Raw genomic sequence first — 19270 nt, forward strand, 5'->3', positions numbered from 1 at the left:
GAGACTCAATCTGAATTGAAAACTTTAAAATCTGCATTTAGTCCAGGTTCGATGCACGATACTGGATGCTTGGGGCTGGTGCACTGGGTTGGACCCAGAGGGATGGTATGGGGAGGGAGGAGGGTTCAGGATGGAGAACGCATGTATACCCGTGGCAGATTCATTTTGATATATGGCAAAACCAATCCTGTAAAGTTAAAAAATAAAATTAAATTTAAAAAAATAATAAAATCTGCATTTAAATCTTCAAAGTGACCAGATCATTTTGTGATTGGTAGATCTGTTACTGTTTTAGTGAATATGAAATGGCTTTTCACGTCATACTATCTTACCTACACATAAAGGACCCTACCACTGTAAATTAGAGTTGACTATATTATAGCATGAAAATATAGCAGCTGGCTGGAGAAAGGAAATACGTTCTTTCTCTCTGGCCATAGTTTTCAAAATGCTGACAGGAACAAAGTATCAATGCAATGCCTTCTGAGATCACTTTCCCTGGAGTAGTTCATGGAAATTCAAGATTCACATTAATCATTATTTTATTCTTTAATCACTAAAATGTACAGGAAAAGCATGGTGGGCTGAGAACACATGACAGGTTTGTCTTCTTCCTTTTCAAATGCTGGCCTCTGGATTGAAATCTTAACTCATCTTTTCTACATCAGTCAACATTTTAACTTGAGGCAGCAGCATTTTTATGAATACTTAAAAAAAATCTTGAGAGTAATACAATGTACAATTTAGGGGGGAAAATCACCCCATCATTCCACTACCCTGACAGATCTCTTATTTTCCTTCTGTATTTCTTCCCCCTCTTTTTGTTTTTGTTCAGTCACTCAGTTGTGTCGAACTCTTTGTGACCCCATGGACTGTAGCACAACAGGCTTCCCTGTCCTTCACTATCTCCCAGAGTTTGCTCAAACTCGTGTCCATTGAGTCAATGATGCCATCCAACCATCTCATCCTCTGTCACCCCCTTCTCCTTATGTCCTCAATCTTTTTGTTACATGCATGCTAGTTCATGTTTAGTTGTAATCATAGTGAACATACAGTTCTGAATTCTGCTTCTTCAACTGACAATAAGAATGACTACAGTCTCTCTAGTCGTGGTTTTTTAAGACATCAAAATGGTCCAAATGGATATAACATGATTTATTTAACCATTTCCTCACTATTGGACATTTTAAAGTTGCTTCTAATATTTTTGCTACTATAAATAACAGTGTGAAAGAACATATTTGTGCTTTTTACAAATTTTGGACTGTTTTCCCATTCTACATTCTTAGAAACAAGGTATTAACTAAACCTATAGCTGCTTTTACATGTTGAGCAATAGCTTTCAACTAAATCTTTATTATATTTTAAGAGGGAAATATGACTATATCTCTCATTTTTTAGTAATGATATCCAATGGCCTAGAAATTCTACTTTCAAAAAATATCCTACAGAAATACTCTCAAGGATTCACAAAGATTTATATATAAATATATTCACTGCAGTGCTATTCACAATAATACGATATTAGAAAACACTAAATATTAATCAGCAAGGGAACTGCGGAGGTACATTGGTAGTGTATCCATACAATGGGATAAAGGAGGTATTAATGTAGTACAATGTCTAAGTGAAAGAAGAAAGTTACAGAAAAGTATGTACAGTGCTATGCCATTTTGTTTAAAAATTAATATTATTTATACATATGCTAATATCTTAATGGAAAAAATCTGGATGAAAACATTAATAAGTGGTTATTTCTGAGAGCTGAAATTTCAGGAATTTTCTACTAAGTCAGATACTTTAAATTTTTGTTAAAAACATGTATTAATTTATTATCATAAATGACAAAAGATAAAATACAAAAGAGCAGGTACTACCAATTTCAATGTCAATAACAATGTACAAGTGATGCAGTTTTAAAACGACATCAGGGTTTCTCAATCCCAGCATTACTAACATTCAGGGCCAGGTAATTATTTGTTGGGTAGTGGGTGCTGTCCTGTGTATTGAAGGATTATTTAACAGTACCCTTGGCTTCTACTCACTAGATGCCAACAGCAACATCCTCCTGTTCTTGATAACCAAAATGTCCCTAGACGTTGCCAAATATCCCCTGGTTGGGGGGTGGTAATGGTGCAAAACTGTCCCCAGTTAAGAATGACTATAGTAGACCATTACCAGCAGTAACTATTTTTCATTAACAATTTTGTTCTTGGTAACTGAATAGGTAAAAATGGCCACTAATTTCACATGTATATCTCTGGTGACTAGTAAAGCTAAACAGTTTCTGTCATGTTTGTCTACTCATACTTACATTTTATAAAATGTAAATGACCCTCAAAACATATTTTAAATTAGTATGAACTTAGGTCTCTAGGGTAATCATGGTATACCCGTTCAGAGGAATACTATTCAACGTAGACCATCTCTAGGTATACACAACCCTATCAGTACATAAGCTCTACCTCATACAGCAATGAGGGAATCAGTTTCACTCCACCTTCACCAGATTAAAGTATTGACATTAACAACAAAAAAAGTTACTGTCAATCTAACAGGTCAAAAAACAAATAAAAACAACTTCTAACATAAATTTCGAGAATGGATATCTTAACCTGTTAACTGCCTAAGAGAAGTCCTTCAGGAAGGGGTCCCCCTCTTTCCACAAGGCTGTTTCTACAGAATATACACGTTAGAAAATCACCAAACAGAAGTCAACACAAAGTAGACTATTCACATCTAGTGAAAGTTGCTCAGTCGTGTCCGACTCTTTGAGACCCCATGGACTATACAATCCATGAAATTCTCCAGGCCAGAACACTCGAGTGGGTAGCCATTCCCTTCTCTAGGGGATCTTCCCGACCCAGGAATCGAACCAGGGTCTCCTGCATTGCAGGCGGATTCTTTACCAGCTGAGCTATCTAATGTACTTTTAAAGGCAAACGAAAGATGATGAAAAACGTAATGCCAAGCACTTCAGTTAGGAACCTCCTACGAAAGTGAAAGTGTTAGTCGCTCACTTATGCTCGACTCTTTGAGACCCCATGGACTGCAGCCCACCAGGCTCCTCTGTCCATGGGATTTTCCAGGCAAGGATACTAGAGTGGTTTGCCATTTCCTTCTCCAGAGGATTTTCCCTACCCCGGGATCAAACCTCGGTCTCCTGCACTGCAGGCAGATGCTTTACCATCTGAGCCACCACAGTCGCAAAAAATTCTGGCAATAAATATGGTAGAGGGGGTAGAATTTATATGCACTACATTCACAAAAGAAGATCTGATCTTTTGCACATCTTCATGCACAACATTTAAGGAATTAGTGTTACATCTCAGAAAGGATAATTTTCCACTTTGCAGTTAGACAATGGGGTAAATCAAGTTGTGTAAACCAGAGTCAGTGACTGACTGCTCTTTTATGGTTAATGAAGTGGAAATTAAGGAGAGAAATAAAAGTAAGGAGGAAAGGTGAGAGAGTTTTACTTCTCTCTTGTAGAAAGTTCTGGTGTAGAGTAAAGGCAGTTGTCTATAGGGTTAGATATTTGCTTAGTAGGAGTGAGTTGGCAGGCCACAGCTCCTCAGAGGTTCACATCCACTCTTTCACCTGCAAATATCTTCTAGTAGCATATATAGTGATTTCTATACTTAGATTAAAATACTGCTCATTTTCATTGTTTTCAAAAAGTGTCCAGCTCTTTGTGACCCCATGGAGTCCATGGGGATTCTCCAGGCCAAAATACTGGAGTGGGTAGCCATTCCCTTCTCCAGGGAATCTTCCCAACCCATGGATCGAACCCAGCTCTCCCACATTGCAGGCAGATTCTTTACCAAAATTCTGTAAAACAATTATCCTTCAATTAAAAAAATAAATTTAAAAAGTATACTACTTAGCACTTCTAAAAATTAAGTTTCTGAAATGATTATGTTAAATAAGAGAAATATGGATTAAAGTATGAAGTATTTCTTAATCATCAAATTGGCAAAAATAGCAAAGTCTGCCATGTTGGTGAAGTTGTGAGGAAACAGGCACTCTCATAATTTGGTGGCTAAAATGCAAAACAGCTAATTGACAGGCATTTTAGCAATTTAACAAAATTACAAATGTATTTACCCTTTAACCCACTAATCTCACTTCTGAGAATTTATCCTACCAATAATCAATATACTAATGTACATATAAAACAGGCAAGTTCAAAGTTAATCACAGCAACATTATTTGAGATAGCAAAGAATTGTAAACCCTTTATGTTTCCAGCAATAGAAGACTGATTAAGTAAACTACAGTACAGTTCATAGTATTGTACACAGAATACTATGTGCCTGTAAATGAAGAATGAGAAACTCCTGGCTTTGATACAGAAAGATCTCCAGAATGTAGTTACGTGAGAGGAAGTCAGGTATAGAACATATACAGCATGCTACTTTTAAAATATGAAATGAGGCAAATTAAGAATATTTATTCATATACATGCTTGCATTTGAAGAAACACTAGGATACACAAGAAACTAATAAAAATGGTTACCTAAAGGGACTGAGGGGATAGGTGGATGAGGACAGGAGTGAGAATGTGACTTTTCAATGTATACCTTTCTATATAGTTTTGATTTTTGAACCATGTGAATATATAGCTATGCCAAAAAATTCAATTTGAAGAAAAAATGTCCATGTTAAAACAGAATGCAAAATTACATATACACTACAATCACAACTATGTAAAAATATTATGTATAGAAGAAAAGAAATTTTTAAAATGTCCTAGAATGCTTACAGTAATTGTCTTTAGGTGTCAGGGATACATGTCGCTTTTTCTTCCTTTTCTTCTGTGCATTTTTTAAAAAAAATTATTCGAGTATAGCTGCTTCACAATGTTGTCTTATTTTCTGCTGCACAGCAAACTGCATCAGCCATGCATATACATATATTCCTTCCCCTCTTTTTTTGGTTTCTATGAATTTTCCATGTTATCTATAAGCATATATTTATTCACAGGGGAAAATGCTTCAGGTTTTCAAATGTTTCTATTCATAATCTACTCTACTCAATAAGTGACTTCTGGTTCTTAGAATCCTAATGTTCGACATAGAGAATAAAATAAGAAAAAAAAAACAACACACTTACGAAGAGAGCACTATGGCAACAGCATCATTGAGGACACTTTCACCAAAAAGAAGTGCATAGAGTTCAACATCAACTTGAAGCTCGTGGAATATGGCAAGAACAGTCACTAGCAAGTAGAAAGAGTCACAGGAATATTAAGACATTACAAATATAACATATTTCCCTCCATAGATGATCATACTAGTTATTTGGAAATTCCTTTCTTCATCTCAGAATTCAATCCTAACAAACATTCATACCATATTAAAGATTCAGTAATTTTATGTCAATATTTTTCTTTTCCCTAACTGTGTACCTGTAATATCTCCTTCCTTTTTCTAACAGTCAAAAATAACCTTGGAGGACTGAGTTGGCCTACATTCTTTATGCAAATGCTAATAATCTTGCCTTGTACATTTCTTTCCCATAAAAAATACATTCAGAATTTCTTACAGACCAGGTGATCATTAATCTTTGATAAAGAAGACTATTACAAAAAGCATTTCCTGCTGCAAACTTCATTTTTTCCTTGGAGCCTTATAACTCACTTCTATTTGACTTGTAAATTTCAAGCATACCAGCTTAGCAGAGACAGTGGGAAATGAAAACACGAGTTTGGTTTCCGGTTGGCATAAAATTTATGACCAGAATTACAGCTGCTATATTTAACTTAATAAGAGGACAACTATCAGGCTATTTCAGCTTGAGAGGGAAAAAAAAACAAAAACAAAAAAACCTTCTCTTAGAAAACCATTACATGAGAATTCTTAGAAAATCAGAGGAGACTGAAGTTGCATTGTAACTTTAATTGCTGAGTCACGTACAGCTCACTTGCTAGATAAACTCAAGCAAACATGAAAGATTATTACAACCAGAGTTGGGAGAACCTCTTCAAATGCCAACTAAAAAACAGGAAGCTTGTACTTTAAAAGATAAAGTGTCCACTGCAAAGCATTTCATCCGGAATATCCTGATATCAAAGCTAACCAAGAGAAGGCAAAAAGGAGGGCTGGAACAATGCTGTAAAATTTTAAAAAGAACCTATGGCTCCCCCTTCTATCAAGTGAACAACTGCAAAATAATAGAATTATTATAGGGGTAAATACCTATATAACTCAGAAGAAATATAACCATTCAGCTTTATATAAGCAAAACAGTTCTGCTTGAGCCATCCAGGCAATACTCCCACTAAAACAAAACCAGAAGTTTTAAGTAATGTAGGCCAGTCCAACTGACTGAGATTTCTCCTAGACTTTGAAAAGTTGAGGATTTTGCTTCCAGTAAGAGAATATGGAGAACAGAGACCACTAGCTTCCTGCAAAAACCATCCCATCTTCATACTGATAATGGGAATAGCTACAAACAACAAGGGGGCAGTCTCGACTGTCTTTAAGGAGGTGATTTGCTTTTCAGTTTTAAAAATGCCAGACTACAAAAATGCCTCTCTAAAATGTCCTCTGAGCTCTTAAAATCATTTCTTACAGAGTATAGAGCATATTTTCCCACATTCTATAATGCCCTGTGTTATCAGAGTTAACACAGGAATTCAGAGATAAACTTTGATTATGCTAGATGATAATTAAAGAAGATTATTAACTTACAAGGTCAAAGGGTAAAACGAAACAAACCTACCAAGAAAACAAAATCTAGTAAAAGAAAACTTGCGTCCTTAGTTCAAAAAATGCAATCTCTGCTCTTATCCCTACATCGTCAGCCTAAACATGCTCTAAATTCTTAATTTGAATGTAGCTGTGAAGATCACCAATATTATATCAGGAAAACTACAGTCTAACTCATCTAACTCAATACAACAAAATTCACTGTCACGTCACGATAATATCAAAACTACTCCATAATCAGAAAGCCAATTTTCTAAAAATAGCTCTTTAATATATATTACAACCCACCAATGGCCCCAAATCACACTTGTTTGTATAATGGCCTTCTAACAGTCATTTTAGAACAATTTTTCTTACTCTTAAATTCAGATTAGCTAAATGTCAACAGATTTTTAGGGATCTGTTTTCTAGAAGCTTGAAAGGAAATGTATCATCATTGCCCATTCTTAACTAATACAGTTTGTCTTCTATACCCTGTCACCTGGGATAGAGACCAACCTAAAATTCTTGAAGGAAATGCTTTACGGTCCTCATCTAAAAAGCATCAAATTGTGGACCAGTATTAGGACATATAATAAAGAGGAAAAAAATTGTGTGCTTAAGCCAAAAGGATCCATGAATTTTGTTTTTTCCTTCCACAACTGGAAAGTATAGCAAGATGGGGAATACCTAATACTGAATTCTACACCTCAAAGCAAGAAATACATGCATGTGTGTTGTTGGAAAAACACTGTACACCTTAACTACTCAAGTTCCATATTCATGTAAAACATACCTGGATCAGTTGCTGATACGATGGCACCAAACAGCAGGCAATCTGTAAAGTAGAAATCTCCGGCAAGTTGTCCAGTTACTTTCATCAGTGTAACACAGCCATACATTATTGATCTGTTCAATAAACATATGTCTACTTTAGAAAAAACATCAACTGCGAAAGAAGTTAGAATACAATAAGAATAAGACGGGTCTACTATTAGTACTTTGTGACTAAACCCGCATTTACTGCATGTCATTTAAATATCGTAATGCCTTAGCCTTAAGGAAAATTCAAAGAACTTATTACCTATATGAATACATTTTACTACAAAAGTCCTTAGACACATTCAAGAATACAATATTGCAGAAGTCAAATATGCATTATTTTAAAATTATAATTTGAAGGCTAAAAGTGTTTTAAGCTTCAAATACTCACCCAATTACAAAACAAGAAATTGCAGTTCCAAGAAAAGCGTATGCTAGGATTGACCCAAGGTTTCGAAAGAAATGTCTCTGATAGGAAAAAAGTTTTACTGTGTTAGAATATTCACCAATTATTTTTAAAAGAAAAGGTTTCATATTCTAGTGTACTATGCTAATATTAAATGCATTATCCATTAAAAGAAATAACTAAGAGAGACTTCGTACAGGCATTAAATTCAGCATCTCAAAAGGATCAGGAGAGGGAGAAGCGAGGGGTGAGCTGGCCATTTCTGAGCGGCAGCGATAGTAAAGCCCGTGGAGTGTAAGGGTGTTCAAAGCATATGAAATACAAAAGCACTTACTCTTTTCAGGCTATATCCTGCATAAAATATGATAGGAGGAAGTAATATGTTGAAAAATACTTCTGGATCAAAAGTAACCTGTTAAAATAAAGAGTTCTTTTAGATGAATTCGCTCAGAAGATTTCTTATTACACTATGAAATGAGCAAAAAGAAAAAAAGATTAAATGTTAAACTGGTGAAAGCCAAGAACAGTACCATTGTGGTAACTGAAAAATATTTCATACAGGATAGCTGGTGTTCCACTTCTCAACCAAATGACAAGGAGATAGCATTGGAACAATCAGTTACATCCTATCTATGCAAAGTAGGTTAAAATGATAGTAACACTCTTCAAAATAAGAGAAAGTATGAACGTGTCTTTGCTTTAAATAAAAGAGGCCCCAAACTGGTAACATAAAATTTGGGAGTACAGAATTATTGTTGGCAAGAGGAAACAGAGTTCTTGCATAGGTAACATCTCTAAAGGTATATAGCATAATATAAAAAGTTTCTGTACAAATCAGATTTCTAGTCCTGACAGCCCATTTCTTTTACTATCTATTCCCTATAATAATATAGATGTCCCCTTCTGTTCATAAGGCTACAGTAGGATTTGACATGAACACAGAGCAGCTACACACATAGCCAAGCTAAAAGTTCATTTCCTAGAGCTTTTAAGGAACTAGAATTTTCCACAGGTAGAAAAAAGCTCTAGCTACAAAGTAAAATTTAAGTTTGTGTGAAATTTTGAAAAGCATTAAAGATGGTCAAAAACACAACCAAGTAGTTGTAAAAGCCAAGTCCTGTCAATGTAGAAAGCATATGTGGAGGCAAATGGTCAAGGGTGGATGAAAACAGAGATATGAGGCCCTGAGACACGTCAGGATGGGAACTATGAATGGGTCAGGAGAAAGCAGCTCCAGGAATGTCTGGGAGCCAGTAAGACTGAAACCAACCTACATCAAGTTTCATGCACACCATGGTACAGTACCTGATACTCAGGTTGAGGCCCTTATGAATCAAAGAAAGATTAAATTGTGCTCAGTATACAACACAAGGGCATCCCTCCTGGCTCAGTGGGTAAAGAATCCGCCTGCAACGCAGGAGACACAGGAGATGCCGGTTCAATCCCTGAGTTGGGAAGATCCCTGGAGGAGGAAATGGCAACCCACTCCAGTATTCTTGCCTGAAAAATCCCATGGACAGAGGAGCCTGGCAGGCTACAGTCCTACTGGTTGCAAAGAGTCAGATGGGACTGAGTGACTAAGCACTCTACAACACAATCAAGGCAAGAAAGAATTCAAAAAAATATTCATGGAATATTTTAGGTATTATCATATAAATGCTATGTGCTAAAGTACCATAAAACTCCAAGGGCCATAGGCAAATTGAAAGAAATATTTATAAATTCTGCTTAACTCAATACCGGTTACCATTTATTACAACTGTAAACATTACAGAGTGAAACAAAAACAATTACAGTACTTAGTTTCAATCAGAAAATCAAACTGTAGACATGACAATTTCCTTAGCACTGCATTACATTCATTCATTGAGGTTTTAATGCATTTGAAAATACTGATTATTCTAAATATCATTAAAAATTCATTATTTTTCTCCTGAATCACTTTGCTGCTATTATATACTTTTTAAAAAATCCAAAGGTTCTCTTTAATGAAGAACTTACCTTTCTAAGCATTTCATTATCTTGAACGTTATTGAGTTCATGTGAACTAATCTCTCCTTTCAGCGTATACTCATAAAATTTTCCACTAACATTTACCAATAAGGTAGTTGGGCTTGACTGCACTTCACAGCTCAGGGTCACGTTATTCACATCGCTTGGAACGTGAATGCCATATCGAAGCACAAGGCCCACCAAAAGACCTGGAAATAATAAAAGAATAATATAAGCTCTTCTTTCATACAGAAACTACTTCTTGTGTACCCCACACATACCTCTGGATTAATAACAGAAAATCTCTTATGATAGTTTCCTGTAGTTCAAAATACATTTTTATACCAAATGCAGTTACATTTTAAAGTCCTACTAAATTCACAAATCTAAGTGCCCAATTTAACTCCAGTGACAGGAGGGGAAAATATCCCTGGGGGTAACAACGCATATTGTATTCCTAGATTAAGATATAAATAAGTGATTAGGAAAGTAACAAAATGAGGAAATACCTTCAGATCATCTGTACACAGTACATGCTCCAAGGTGTCCCAACCTGACAGTATAATTATGTTAGAAATGTGTTTACCATCTCCATCTATTAATACCAATTCACAAGTCCTAACTTCTTGCTATTTTCTTAAGTCATTCCTAAAGCACTGCTGCTGCTGCTGCTAAGTCACTTTAGTCATGTCCGACTCTGTGCGACCCCATAGACGGCAGCCCACCAGGCTTTCCGTCCCTGGGATTCTCCAGGAAAGAACAATGGAGTGGGTTGCCATTTCCTTCTCCAATGCATGAAAGTGAAAAGTGAAAGTGAAGTCGCTCAGTCGTGTCCGACTCTTAGGGACCCCATGGACTGTAGCCTACCAGGCTCCTCCATCCATGGGATTTTCCAGGCAAGAGTACTGGAGTGGGGGTGCCATTGCCTTCTCCTCCTAAAGCACACGGCTGGCCAAATACAACTTTTACAAACTGGAAAGTTAATGTTTGTAGATTGAGTTCTTCTAATACTAAAGGTTCAGATTTTAATTTTAAAATATGTTTCAAAATGAAAACATGGACAGAAGAACTGACTTTGACACTATGATATCAATGTATTATTAGAATTTTACCTGGATCATCATATTGATATTCAGTTATTCACAATGTTCTAAGTACTATAAACCTAGATTGATCAAAAATGTTTAAAAATGACTTTATTGTGATATAACTCAAGTACCACAAAGTTTATCCTTTTAAACTGTACAATTCAGTGGCTTCTAGTATATTCACAAAGTTGTATACTGATCACTACTTTCCAATTCCAAAACATTTTCATTGCTCCAAAAAGAAACCCTAGACCTATTAGCAGTCACTCTCCATTTCCCCCACCCCAACTGCCATCCCCTGACAGCCACTAATCTACTTTTTCTCTAGATAAATCTGCCTATTCCAGATATTTCATATAAATGGAATCCTACAATATGTGACCTTTCATGTCTGGCTTCTTTTCCTTAACATAATGTTTTCAGAGTTTATCCATGTTGTAGCATATATCAGTGCTTTATTTCTTTTTATGGTCAAATAATGCTTCAGTGTATAGATATACCTCAACTGCAAATTGAACTCAAACATCTGGAACTTTCCTTAACTCTGCTTTAATGGCATTTTACCTTCCTGTCTCCGTCCACTCTAACTGGTCAGTCTTTCTTTTAATATATGTGAATGGACTATTATGCTAAGTAGGCCCACAGGGTTCACAAATGAAAACAAGGTCCCTCCTTCAAGTAGCTCTCAGTCCACTTGGCAAAGGGAGTGGGACATTAGGAAAGTCTTTCCAGAGGTGTCATCTAAGCAAGTAACAAAGTCAGAGAAAATGGTTTCCCAGGTATGAGGACTAGCAGTACATATCCAGTCACGGAAGAGTGAGAAAACATAGCCCATTCAGGGAATCATAAATAGTTCAGGATGGCTGGGATATCAAGTGTCAAGAGTTGAGGTGTGAAAGACTGGCAGGAGCTGAATCACGAAAGACCTTGCATGTTGGGGAAGGGAGTTTAGACTTTATCCTGAAAGCAAATGAAGCCATAGAAAGCCTATAAGCAGGGGCTTGACATCAGATTTCTATTTTAGCATGACTGGTCTAGACTACAGAGGTTCGGGAAGGTCAGATAAGAAGGCCACTGAGGTTATTCAGGCACTAAGAATGCAGGGCCTAATCTAAGACAGCAGAGATAGGGAGAGAGGGAGATTTTTTAGAAAGTATTATCTTGTAAAAGAATTTGGTGACTGAGCAGACTGGGAGCAAGGGAGATGAAAAACTAAGAGGAACCTAAAGTGACTTGGCAACTAGGTGGATAAGCTGGGCCAGTGAGTGAGGCAGGGGACAGATTTCTAGGGGAAATGTGCAGCTTCATTTTGGACATGTTGAGTTTGATGTACCTGTGATACATGCACAGTTGAGTATGTGGGATCTGGACCTCAAGGAAGGGGGAGGGTCTGGACTGGCGATATACACTTGGCAGTCATAAGATGGTTGAAGTCAAGTGCAGAAGGGATTACCTAGGGAGCAAACAAAGTGAGAAGAGGACTATGGATATATGCCCAGAGTTTTATGCCAAAATTAAGGGGCTGGTAGAAGAGAAGAAGACGATGGAGTCTAAGAAAGAAAAGCCACAGGCATAGGAAGAACAGAGGAGGAAGTGATGAAAACTAGTAAATGCTGCAGCAAAGTCAAGGAAGACAAGCATTAAGAAGTGTCAATTGGGTTTGGCAACAAGGAGGTCACAGGTGACCTTGGTAAGAGCAATTTCAGTGAAGTAGTGGAGGCAGAAGCTAGGCCAGAGTGGGGAGTGATAAAGCAGAAATGGGGAGTGCCAGAGCAGTAGTTGGCCGGGAATGGAGGAGGAAGCAGCAGAGATGAAGGATCCTTCTCTTCAACTTATAGTCACATGTAATTTTCTTTTTTTAAATGAGCAACAATGAGAAACTGGTAACCAGTACAATGGCATCGACTCTAAAAAACATTTTAACAAAGATTCAGATATTTGAAACAACATGATGGACATTGAGGGCGTTATGCTAAGTGAAATAAGTTGGACAGAGAAAGACAAATACTGTATTCTCTTTTATGTGGAATCTTAAAAAGAATAAAACAAAAAACAAGCTCAATAGATACAAGCTCTGGTGGTTGCCAGAGGCAGGTGGAAAGGGATGGGAGAAATGGGTAAAGGGGTATAAATTTATTTAAAATTTAATAAATAATAATTGAAAGATTTGATCTTGCTGTTTAGTCACTAAGTCGTGTCCAATTGTTTTGTGATCCCATAGACTGTAGCCCACCAGGCTCCTCTGTCCATGGGATTTCCCAGGCAAGAATACTGGAGTGGGTTGCCATTTCCTTCTCCAGGGGATCTTCCAACCCAGGGATCAAACCCATGTCTCCTGCACTGGAAGGCAGATTCTTTACCACTAAGCTACCAGGAAAAGATACACTTTGAAAATATTTCACCTCCAAAAAACAAAATTAAAAAGTGATGGCTGGATACTGTGTTTGATAAACATAATCTGGGAGAGAAAAGGTTATCACTCCACAGTCATCCTGTCTATATGATATGGAAATATCTCTTTTTTCTACTATCCCATAAGACCTCCTAATTAAGAGGCTAAGTAGTACTAAGTTGTCCCCTTACATTGATGTACAAAAATCACAGTTAAGCTATTACAAGCAGCAATAATATCAGCATAAATTCTTTCCTTATCCCCAAGCCTAACTATATAAGGAAGAGTACCCACAGGTTCTACTGCACCCCAATCCAATGCTGAAATGTCACTGTGTGTCCTGAGGAGGGCTCAGCACTTGGACAAATCTTATACCCTGGCAGTTAAAACACCAGCAAGGAGAATAATTACTTAGGTTGCAAAAAAATCAGATCTTCTTATTACAGCATCAGACAGCTGAAAAATTAGAATTTCTGTGAATAAGGTTGACAGATCAAGTTAACTTGGGCTCTGTGAAAGGTCAAATCCTAATCATGGAGTTAAGGCAGTTCTCAGTAAAGAGAAAGTACACAAAAGGAGTGCTTTGTTAAGGGGATAAGGCAGAAAATTCTCGCTTCCTACACAGAGGCACAAAAAATATTGATATCATGACATTTAAAATTACCACTGTCAGGCAACAAAGTGTACAACCACAAAGAGATATCTTTCACAAGAGACAAGTCCCTCCCTTCCTACACATTCCTGACCCTCTTGTGCTGGAGATCCTCCCAAGGACTGAGGACTCAGGCCCTCTGGACCCAAGGCCCAACCACTGTATGAGTCCCATAGTGGAAACTGGTTTTTTAATGGATTTCAGCACATCCTTCCAGCTTATCATACTAGAAGCCTCTGATAGTCAAAAATATGGAAGAAACTTAAGTATGGCCAAAATTGATAAAGATTTCTACAGGTTAAAAATATATGCATATTTGTATATGTGTGTGTATACATATATAATATTTATCTGCTTCTTGAAGAATGCTGTTAGATTCTGTCTTAAAAGTTAATCCAACTATTACGAATCTGTCACTATTTTCTCATCTATAAAATGGGGATAAATGACTTTCTCAACATTATTTGGCATTGACAAAACCAGAATTAAAATCTGCATTTTCTATTTCCAAAGTCTTTATAATTTTCTTATCACTTCCTGGCTTTCATGTCACTAACTTGTTCTCTGGTGGTTATGTCTCCATTCTCTCACAGGTTTCCCTCACAACTCACTTTAAAACCCCTGTAACTTTAAGTATTAACTCCCTTCATATCTGATCTTATGAAATTTAATATAACATAGTGAAGGAGAAAAAGCACAAGTTTGGAGGGCAGATAGAAGTATCAATTCTGGCTCCATCAAGTTCTAGTCTGTGATTCTACCGTAGATAATCTCTCATTGAACCTCAGTTTCCTCATACGTAGTGATGATAATACTAACATAGTTCGTTTTCATAAATAAGCTTTATCTCTTCGACATGAGGTAATATGTTTTAAGAGGCTAAGAGAATGGGGCTCTGAGGCTGACTGATTGAACTTCATCCTTACAAGTTATGTGACTTCAGGCAGGTCACTGAACCTCCCTGTGCCCCAATTTCCTCATCTGTAAAATGGGAAAGATAATAGTACCCATCTTACAGGGTCATTATGAGGTTTAAATGAGATATCTGGAGACCATCTAGCAGTGTCTAACGTTATAATGCTCAGTAAACACTTCCTATTCAGTCACTAGATTGTAAGTGCTTTGTGGGCAGGGAGGATGACTCATCTGTATTTTCCCATTATGTCTCATACATCAAAGACAATAAATATTTATTGATGAATCACATTAGTTAAACTTGGGACTCTGGATGCTGTAGTTTCAGGCATAATAAGTACTGCTTCCTTGCTTTTTGCTTTTTATACCATCTAAAAGCACACTGCAGTTTTCAGACTTACTAACGGTAACTCACTTTGAAGCTTCTTAAGCAAACTAGCCCAGGGAACAGAACACTTGGGTGCTTCAGCATTGTGTTTGTAACTAGGCTATATTATAATCTAGAAAGTGACCACGTTGGCAATTTAATCTCATTTTCTTTTTTTACCCTTGCTTCTCAAAAAGATAAAGGAGAGGCTTATTTTAAGTAGCATTTTTCCAGGATTTAGGTAGCTAAATCATCAGTGGACTGAATCTTGGTGATCTGGACATTCCCAGAGTAAGAAGTCTTTTCATCTGGAAGTAAAGCTAAAAACTAAAGGTCTTAAAGTACTATATTAACATAATAGCTATAATGGTACAAGTTGTAAGAAAAGGTAAATGGCAGATGGTAATTATGACTAGAAAATGTCCTAATTTTCATGGCACTGAAAGTACTTTGAGCCTCACCTATTCTCAAACTGGATTTGGGAGTTGGTCAGGAGCTGTTCATCCACAGCCCCCGATCACCCATACTGAGAAAATGGGACAGGCTAAAGAATGCCAAGTCATGGCAAATCAACCCGATTTGACACCCAGGTAAATCTCTTTTACTTTATATTCCACAAGAGACACCCTTGTTTTTTCTTCACACAACACCAACACTAAGGTACTCCATCACTTTTTATTAACTTAGAAACATCAGGGAAGGAAATCAGTAATCCCACTTTTCTCCTTTAGCCCAAGAATTAGAGGAGGTTAATGATATCAACTACCAAAGAACAAATGTTGTCAGGGCAATTCTAAGTCTCTATTTGACTTTTGTAAAAAATACTATGTCTGCCTCTTAACTTACAAGACTGAGTCAATTAAAAGAATCATTCTGAGCTTAACCTGAGAAAATGCAGTTATAACAGCAATAATAATGCAATTGAAACTCTCATTTAATGAGCATTTACTTAGGGGTCAGATACTGAGCTAAAAACATTTCTTCCTCACAATAATGCTACTATCATTGTTCCCAATTTATAGATGACAGTGTAAGAAGGTGAACTTGCCCAAGATCACAGAGCTATTGGCACAGCGAAATAGGAACCCAGGTCTGACTCTAAAACATGGGCTAGAAATCACGGTGGTGGTCTGTTTTTGTATGGTACAAGAGCTAAGAATGGCTTTTAAATTTTTAAAGGTTTACAAAAAGAAAAACAAAACAAAACAAACATTTTCACAACACAGAGATTGATGTGATCCACAAAGCTGACAATATTTACTCTGTGGCCCCTTTCAGAAACAATTTGCAGACCTGTGATCTAACCATCTTGAACCACTTTATCATACTCTATAGGAAAGAGGTTACAGTGATCGGTTCCTTATTTTAACACCATAATACTCATTTGGCATTTAATGGAATTTAAGATCCTTTATTTTCTTTATATGACTTGTCTACCCAAGAAAGATAAGTTCTTTTAAGGTAGGGATCATATATTTCTTTGTATTTTCTGTGCATAACATAGTAAGCTGAGTAGCAAATGTTTGTTGAGGATAGTAAATAAATCACACACTGTTATACAGAGAAATTAAACAGAGATATACAGTTTATCTGACTAACTCAGCTTAAGGAGTGCTGCAAATAGAATACAAAAACATGAAATATGAAAACCACCACCCAATATGTCTAAAATCTAAGAATCTCAGGAAGCAGAGATATTTTGCACACAGGCTTAGAATTTTATTACCTTACAAATGAAAAATAAGTCTGAGTTCCTGCATTTTCCTGATACACACAGCTACCTTTCCTTGCTATGCTACCCTTGAGCTGCACATTCCAGAAGTCTGTATTTACTGGAAAGGGATGGGGGTGGGGGGGTGCGTGGAGAAACGTCTTTTTATGCCAAGGCTTCTCCCACCTATCTGCAAGTCTGAGACACAAAGCTCAACAAGCTCATCAGTTTAAGCCTGTTTCAAATGCAGATAATCTTCACTCATGAACTGCACAGAAAGGACTGTTTATCTGCCCTCTTCTCTTCAGCCATATATCCCCTCCTGGTCATCCTAGATTAAGACAGCAATATGCATCTTTTCCTCTCATGAGTCCCCAGCAGAGGCCAAAATGCCTCTGAGTCTGTGGTTTGATTTGCCCTTCTCCCCTTATGATCAAAAAATAAAGATAAATAAGAAATCTCAAAAAGAAAGCACACTAAGACACAAGAACTGAAGCCATTTACTCAACAATCTGTCAACAACCTTATGCCATCAGCAAGTCACCCATCGCACTGCATATGCGTGGTGCTCCTAATTACTGTTTGGCGGAACTGTTCTGACCATCCTACAGTACAACACGCTGCCGGAAGATCTTTATCTCTTGTCCTTACCTCGGCACGGCCTGAATTAGAAGAGTCAACCATATGTATTCATATCAGATATCACAAGCCTAGTACAATACATCAAGATGTCATCAAAATTGCCCTAAGCCGCCTTCGGCTTCTTTCCCGTTCAGGTTTTTCTCAGCCTCCAAAAGACAGGGCATAGCAAGAGCTGGGTGATGGGGAAAGGTGGACTCTGGCTCCAAGGGAACGCCAGATGCTGAGCAGCAGAGATACTGCTGCAGCTTCAATGGACCTTAAACGAACTGACATCCCAGAGAAATGGATAGCTGGGCTGGCTTCCCCTCCCCCAGTCCTCAACCCAATCCGAGACACCGCACCCACTCCCTTTCCATCCTCAGTCCTGGGTCCCGAGCTCGGTAGGCAGAGGCGGAGAGGAGGGGTGCGGAAGAAAAGGGAGGTGGGGTCGGAGGGAAAATGGTGTGGACCGGCAGAGGAAAGGGGGGAGCGAGGCCGAGAAAACGGGGGACGAAGCTTAGGAGAAAATGGGGTGAGGCAGAGAAACGAGGAGTGAAGCAGGAAAAAAAAGGGGGCGACGGAGAGAAACGGAGATCCGGGAGAAAGGCGAGGCGGAAAATGGAAGCAATGGGAAGGGGAGCGGTACGTAGGCCGAGCAGAGCCAAGAGAGGAGGTGAGGCAGCCGGCGGACAGAGAAAGGGGGAGCGCCCGGGGCAGACACGGGGTTGAGACACTTGCCATAAATCATAGCCAGGCCGGTTTCGTGCAGGAAGCGGGCCCGGCGGTGCTTGAAGAGCCAGATCGTGAGAATGGTAAGCGTGAGCAGCAGGATGAAGATGAGCAGGTTGGCGCTGTCCTGCCGGTGGCTCTCCTCAGCTTGCTTCTCTGACACGATTTCCTCGTCCATGGCTCTCGCTTCTCCGCCAGCGCCGTCCGAAGCCCTGGCCCAGCCAAAGACGCCCACTGCGAGAAGTAACCAGAGCGGCCGCGTAAGCCGGCGGGCCCGGGGGCCGCCGCCGTCGACGCCGCGGCGGAGGGGCGCCCGCAGCCAGCCGCGTCGAGCCATGACTCCCCCCACCGCCCGCCCCGCTCCTCACCCGCAGCCGCCCGCGGTCGGACCACTCCCCGAGGGCTCACGGGAAAGGGGCGGGGCCCCAGGGAAGCCGTCGGAGCGCGCGCCGCCGCTGCCGCCGCCGCCGCCGCTCTTAAAGCGGACGCGCCACTCCCAGCTCGCTGGGCCCTATGACTTTGGCCTTCTGTCCCCCGCCACATCAGCTTCCCCCCAGGCTCCGCTGCCAGGGAATGAAAGGCCGTCGAATCTAGTCCACCGCCTTCTGGAAGAGAAACCTGGGTTCAGCGTAATCAAAGCAGTGGCAGATTGCGCTCAGTCTAGTTTGATCCTATTCTTAAAGGTCTCAGAGGAATGGATCTTTCATAACCCATCTCAACATTGTCCCCCAGTGTCTCTTAACAGGATAAGAAGTTGTCCTCTTGGGAAGGGCCTAAATCTCCATCTTTAATTTAAATTGGATTCTCCTTGTTGTGTCCTCAAAGGGGGGAAAAATAGCACTGTAATAGTTCATAAATAATTGACTCAAAGGCAAGGATTCTG

At 38.7% G+C, this 19270-nt stretch overlaps 1 protein-coding gene across 2 annotated transcripts in view; it reads right to left on the bottom strand.

The window, feature by feature from the left end:
- The window catches only part of SLC9A6 (solute carrier family 9 member A6), a 50895-nt gene extending 32036 nt beyond the window's left edge, over window positions 1-18859 (bottom strand). Inside the window, exons 1-7 of one of the 2 annotated variants that reach the window (XM_027533631.1) lie at window positions 18756-18859; window positions 18397-18621; window positions 9922-10121; window positions 8255-8332; window positions 7906-7982; window positions 7489-7601; window positions 5116-5221 (exon numbers count right to left, since the gene is read on the bottom strand). In XM_027533631.1, coding sequence (XP_027389432.1) covers window positions 5116-5221; window positions 7489-7601; window positions 7906-7982; window positions 8255-8332; window positions 9922-10121; window positions 18397-18565 — 743 coding nt within the window. In that variant the 5' untranslated portion in view covers window positions 18566-18621; window positions 18756-18859. The other variant, XM_027533632.1, reaches the window with a different exon arrangement.
- Between the last annotated feature and the right edge of the window lie 411 nt (window positions 18860-19270).

The sequence above is a fragment of the Bos indicus x Bos taurus genome, chromosome X, assembly GCF_003369695.1.
Source record: "Bos indicus x Bos taurus breed Angus x Brahman F1 hybrid chromosome X, Bos_hybrid_MaternalHap_v2.0, whole genome shotgun sequence".
NCBI classification, from domain to species: domain Eukaryota; kingdom Metazoa; phylum Chordata; class Mammalia; order Artiodactyla; family Bovidae; genus Bos; species Bos indicus x Bos taurus.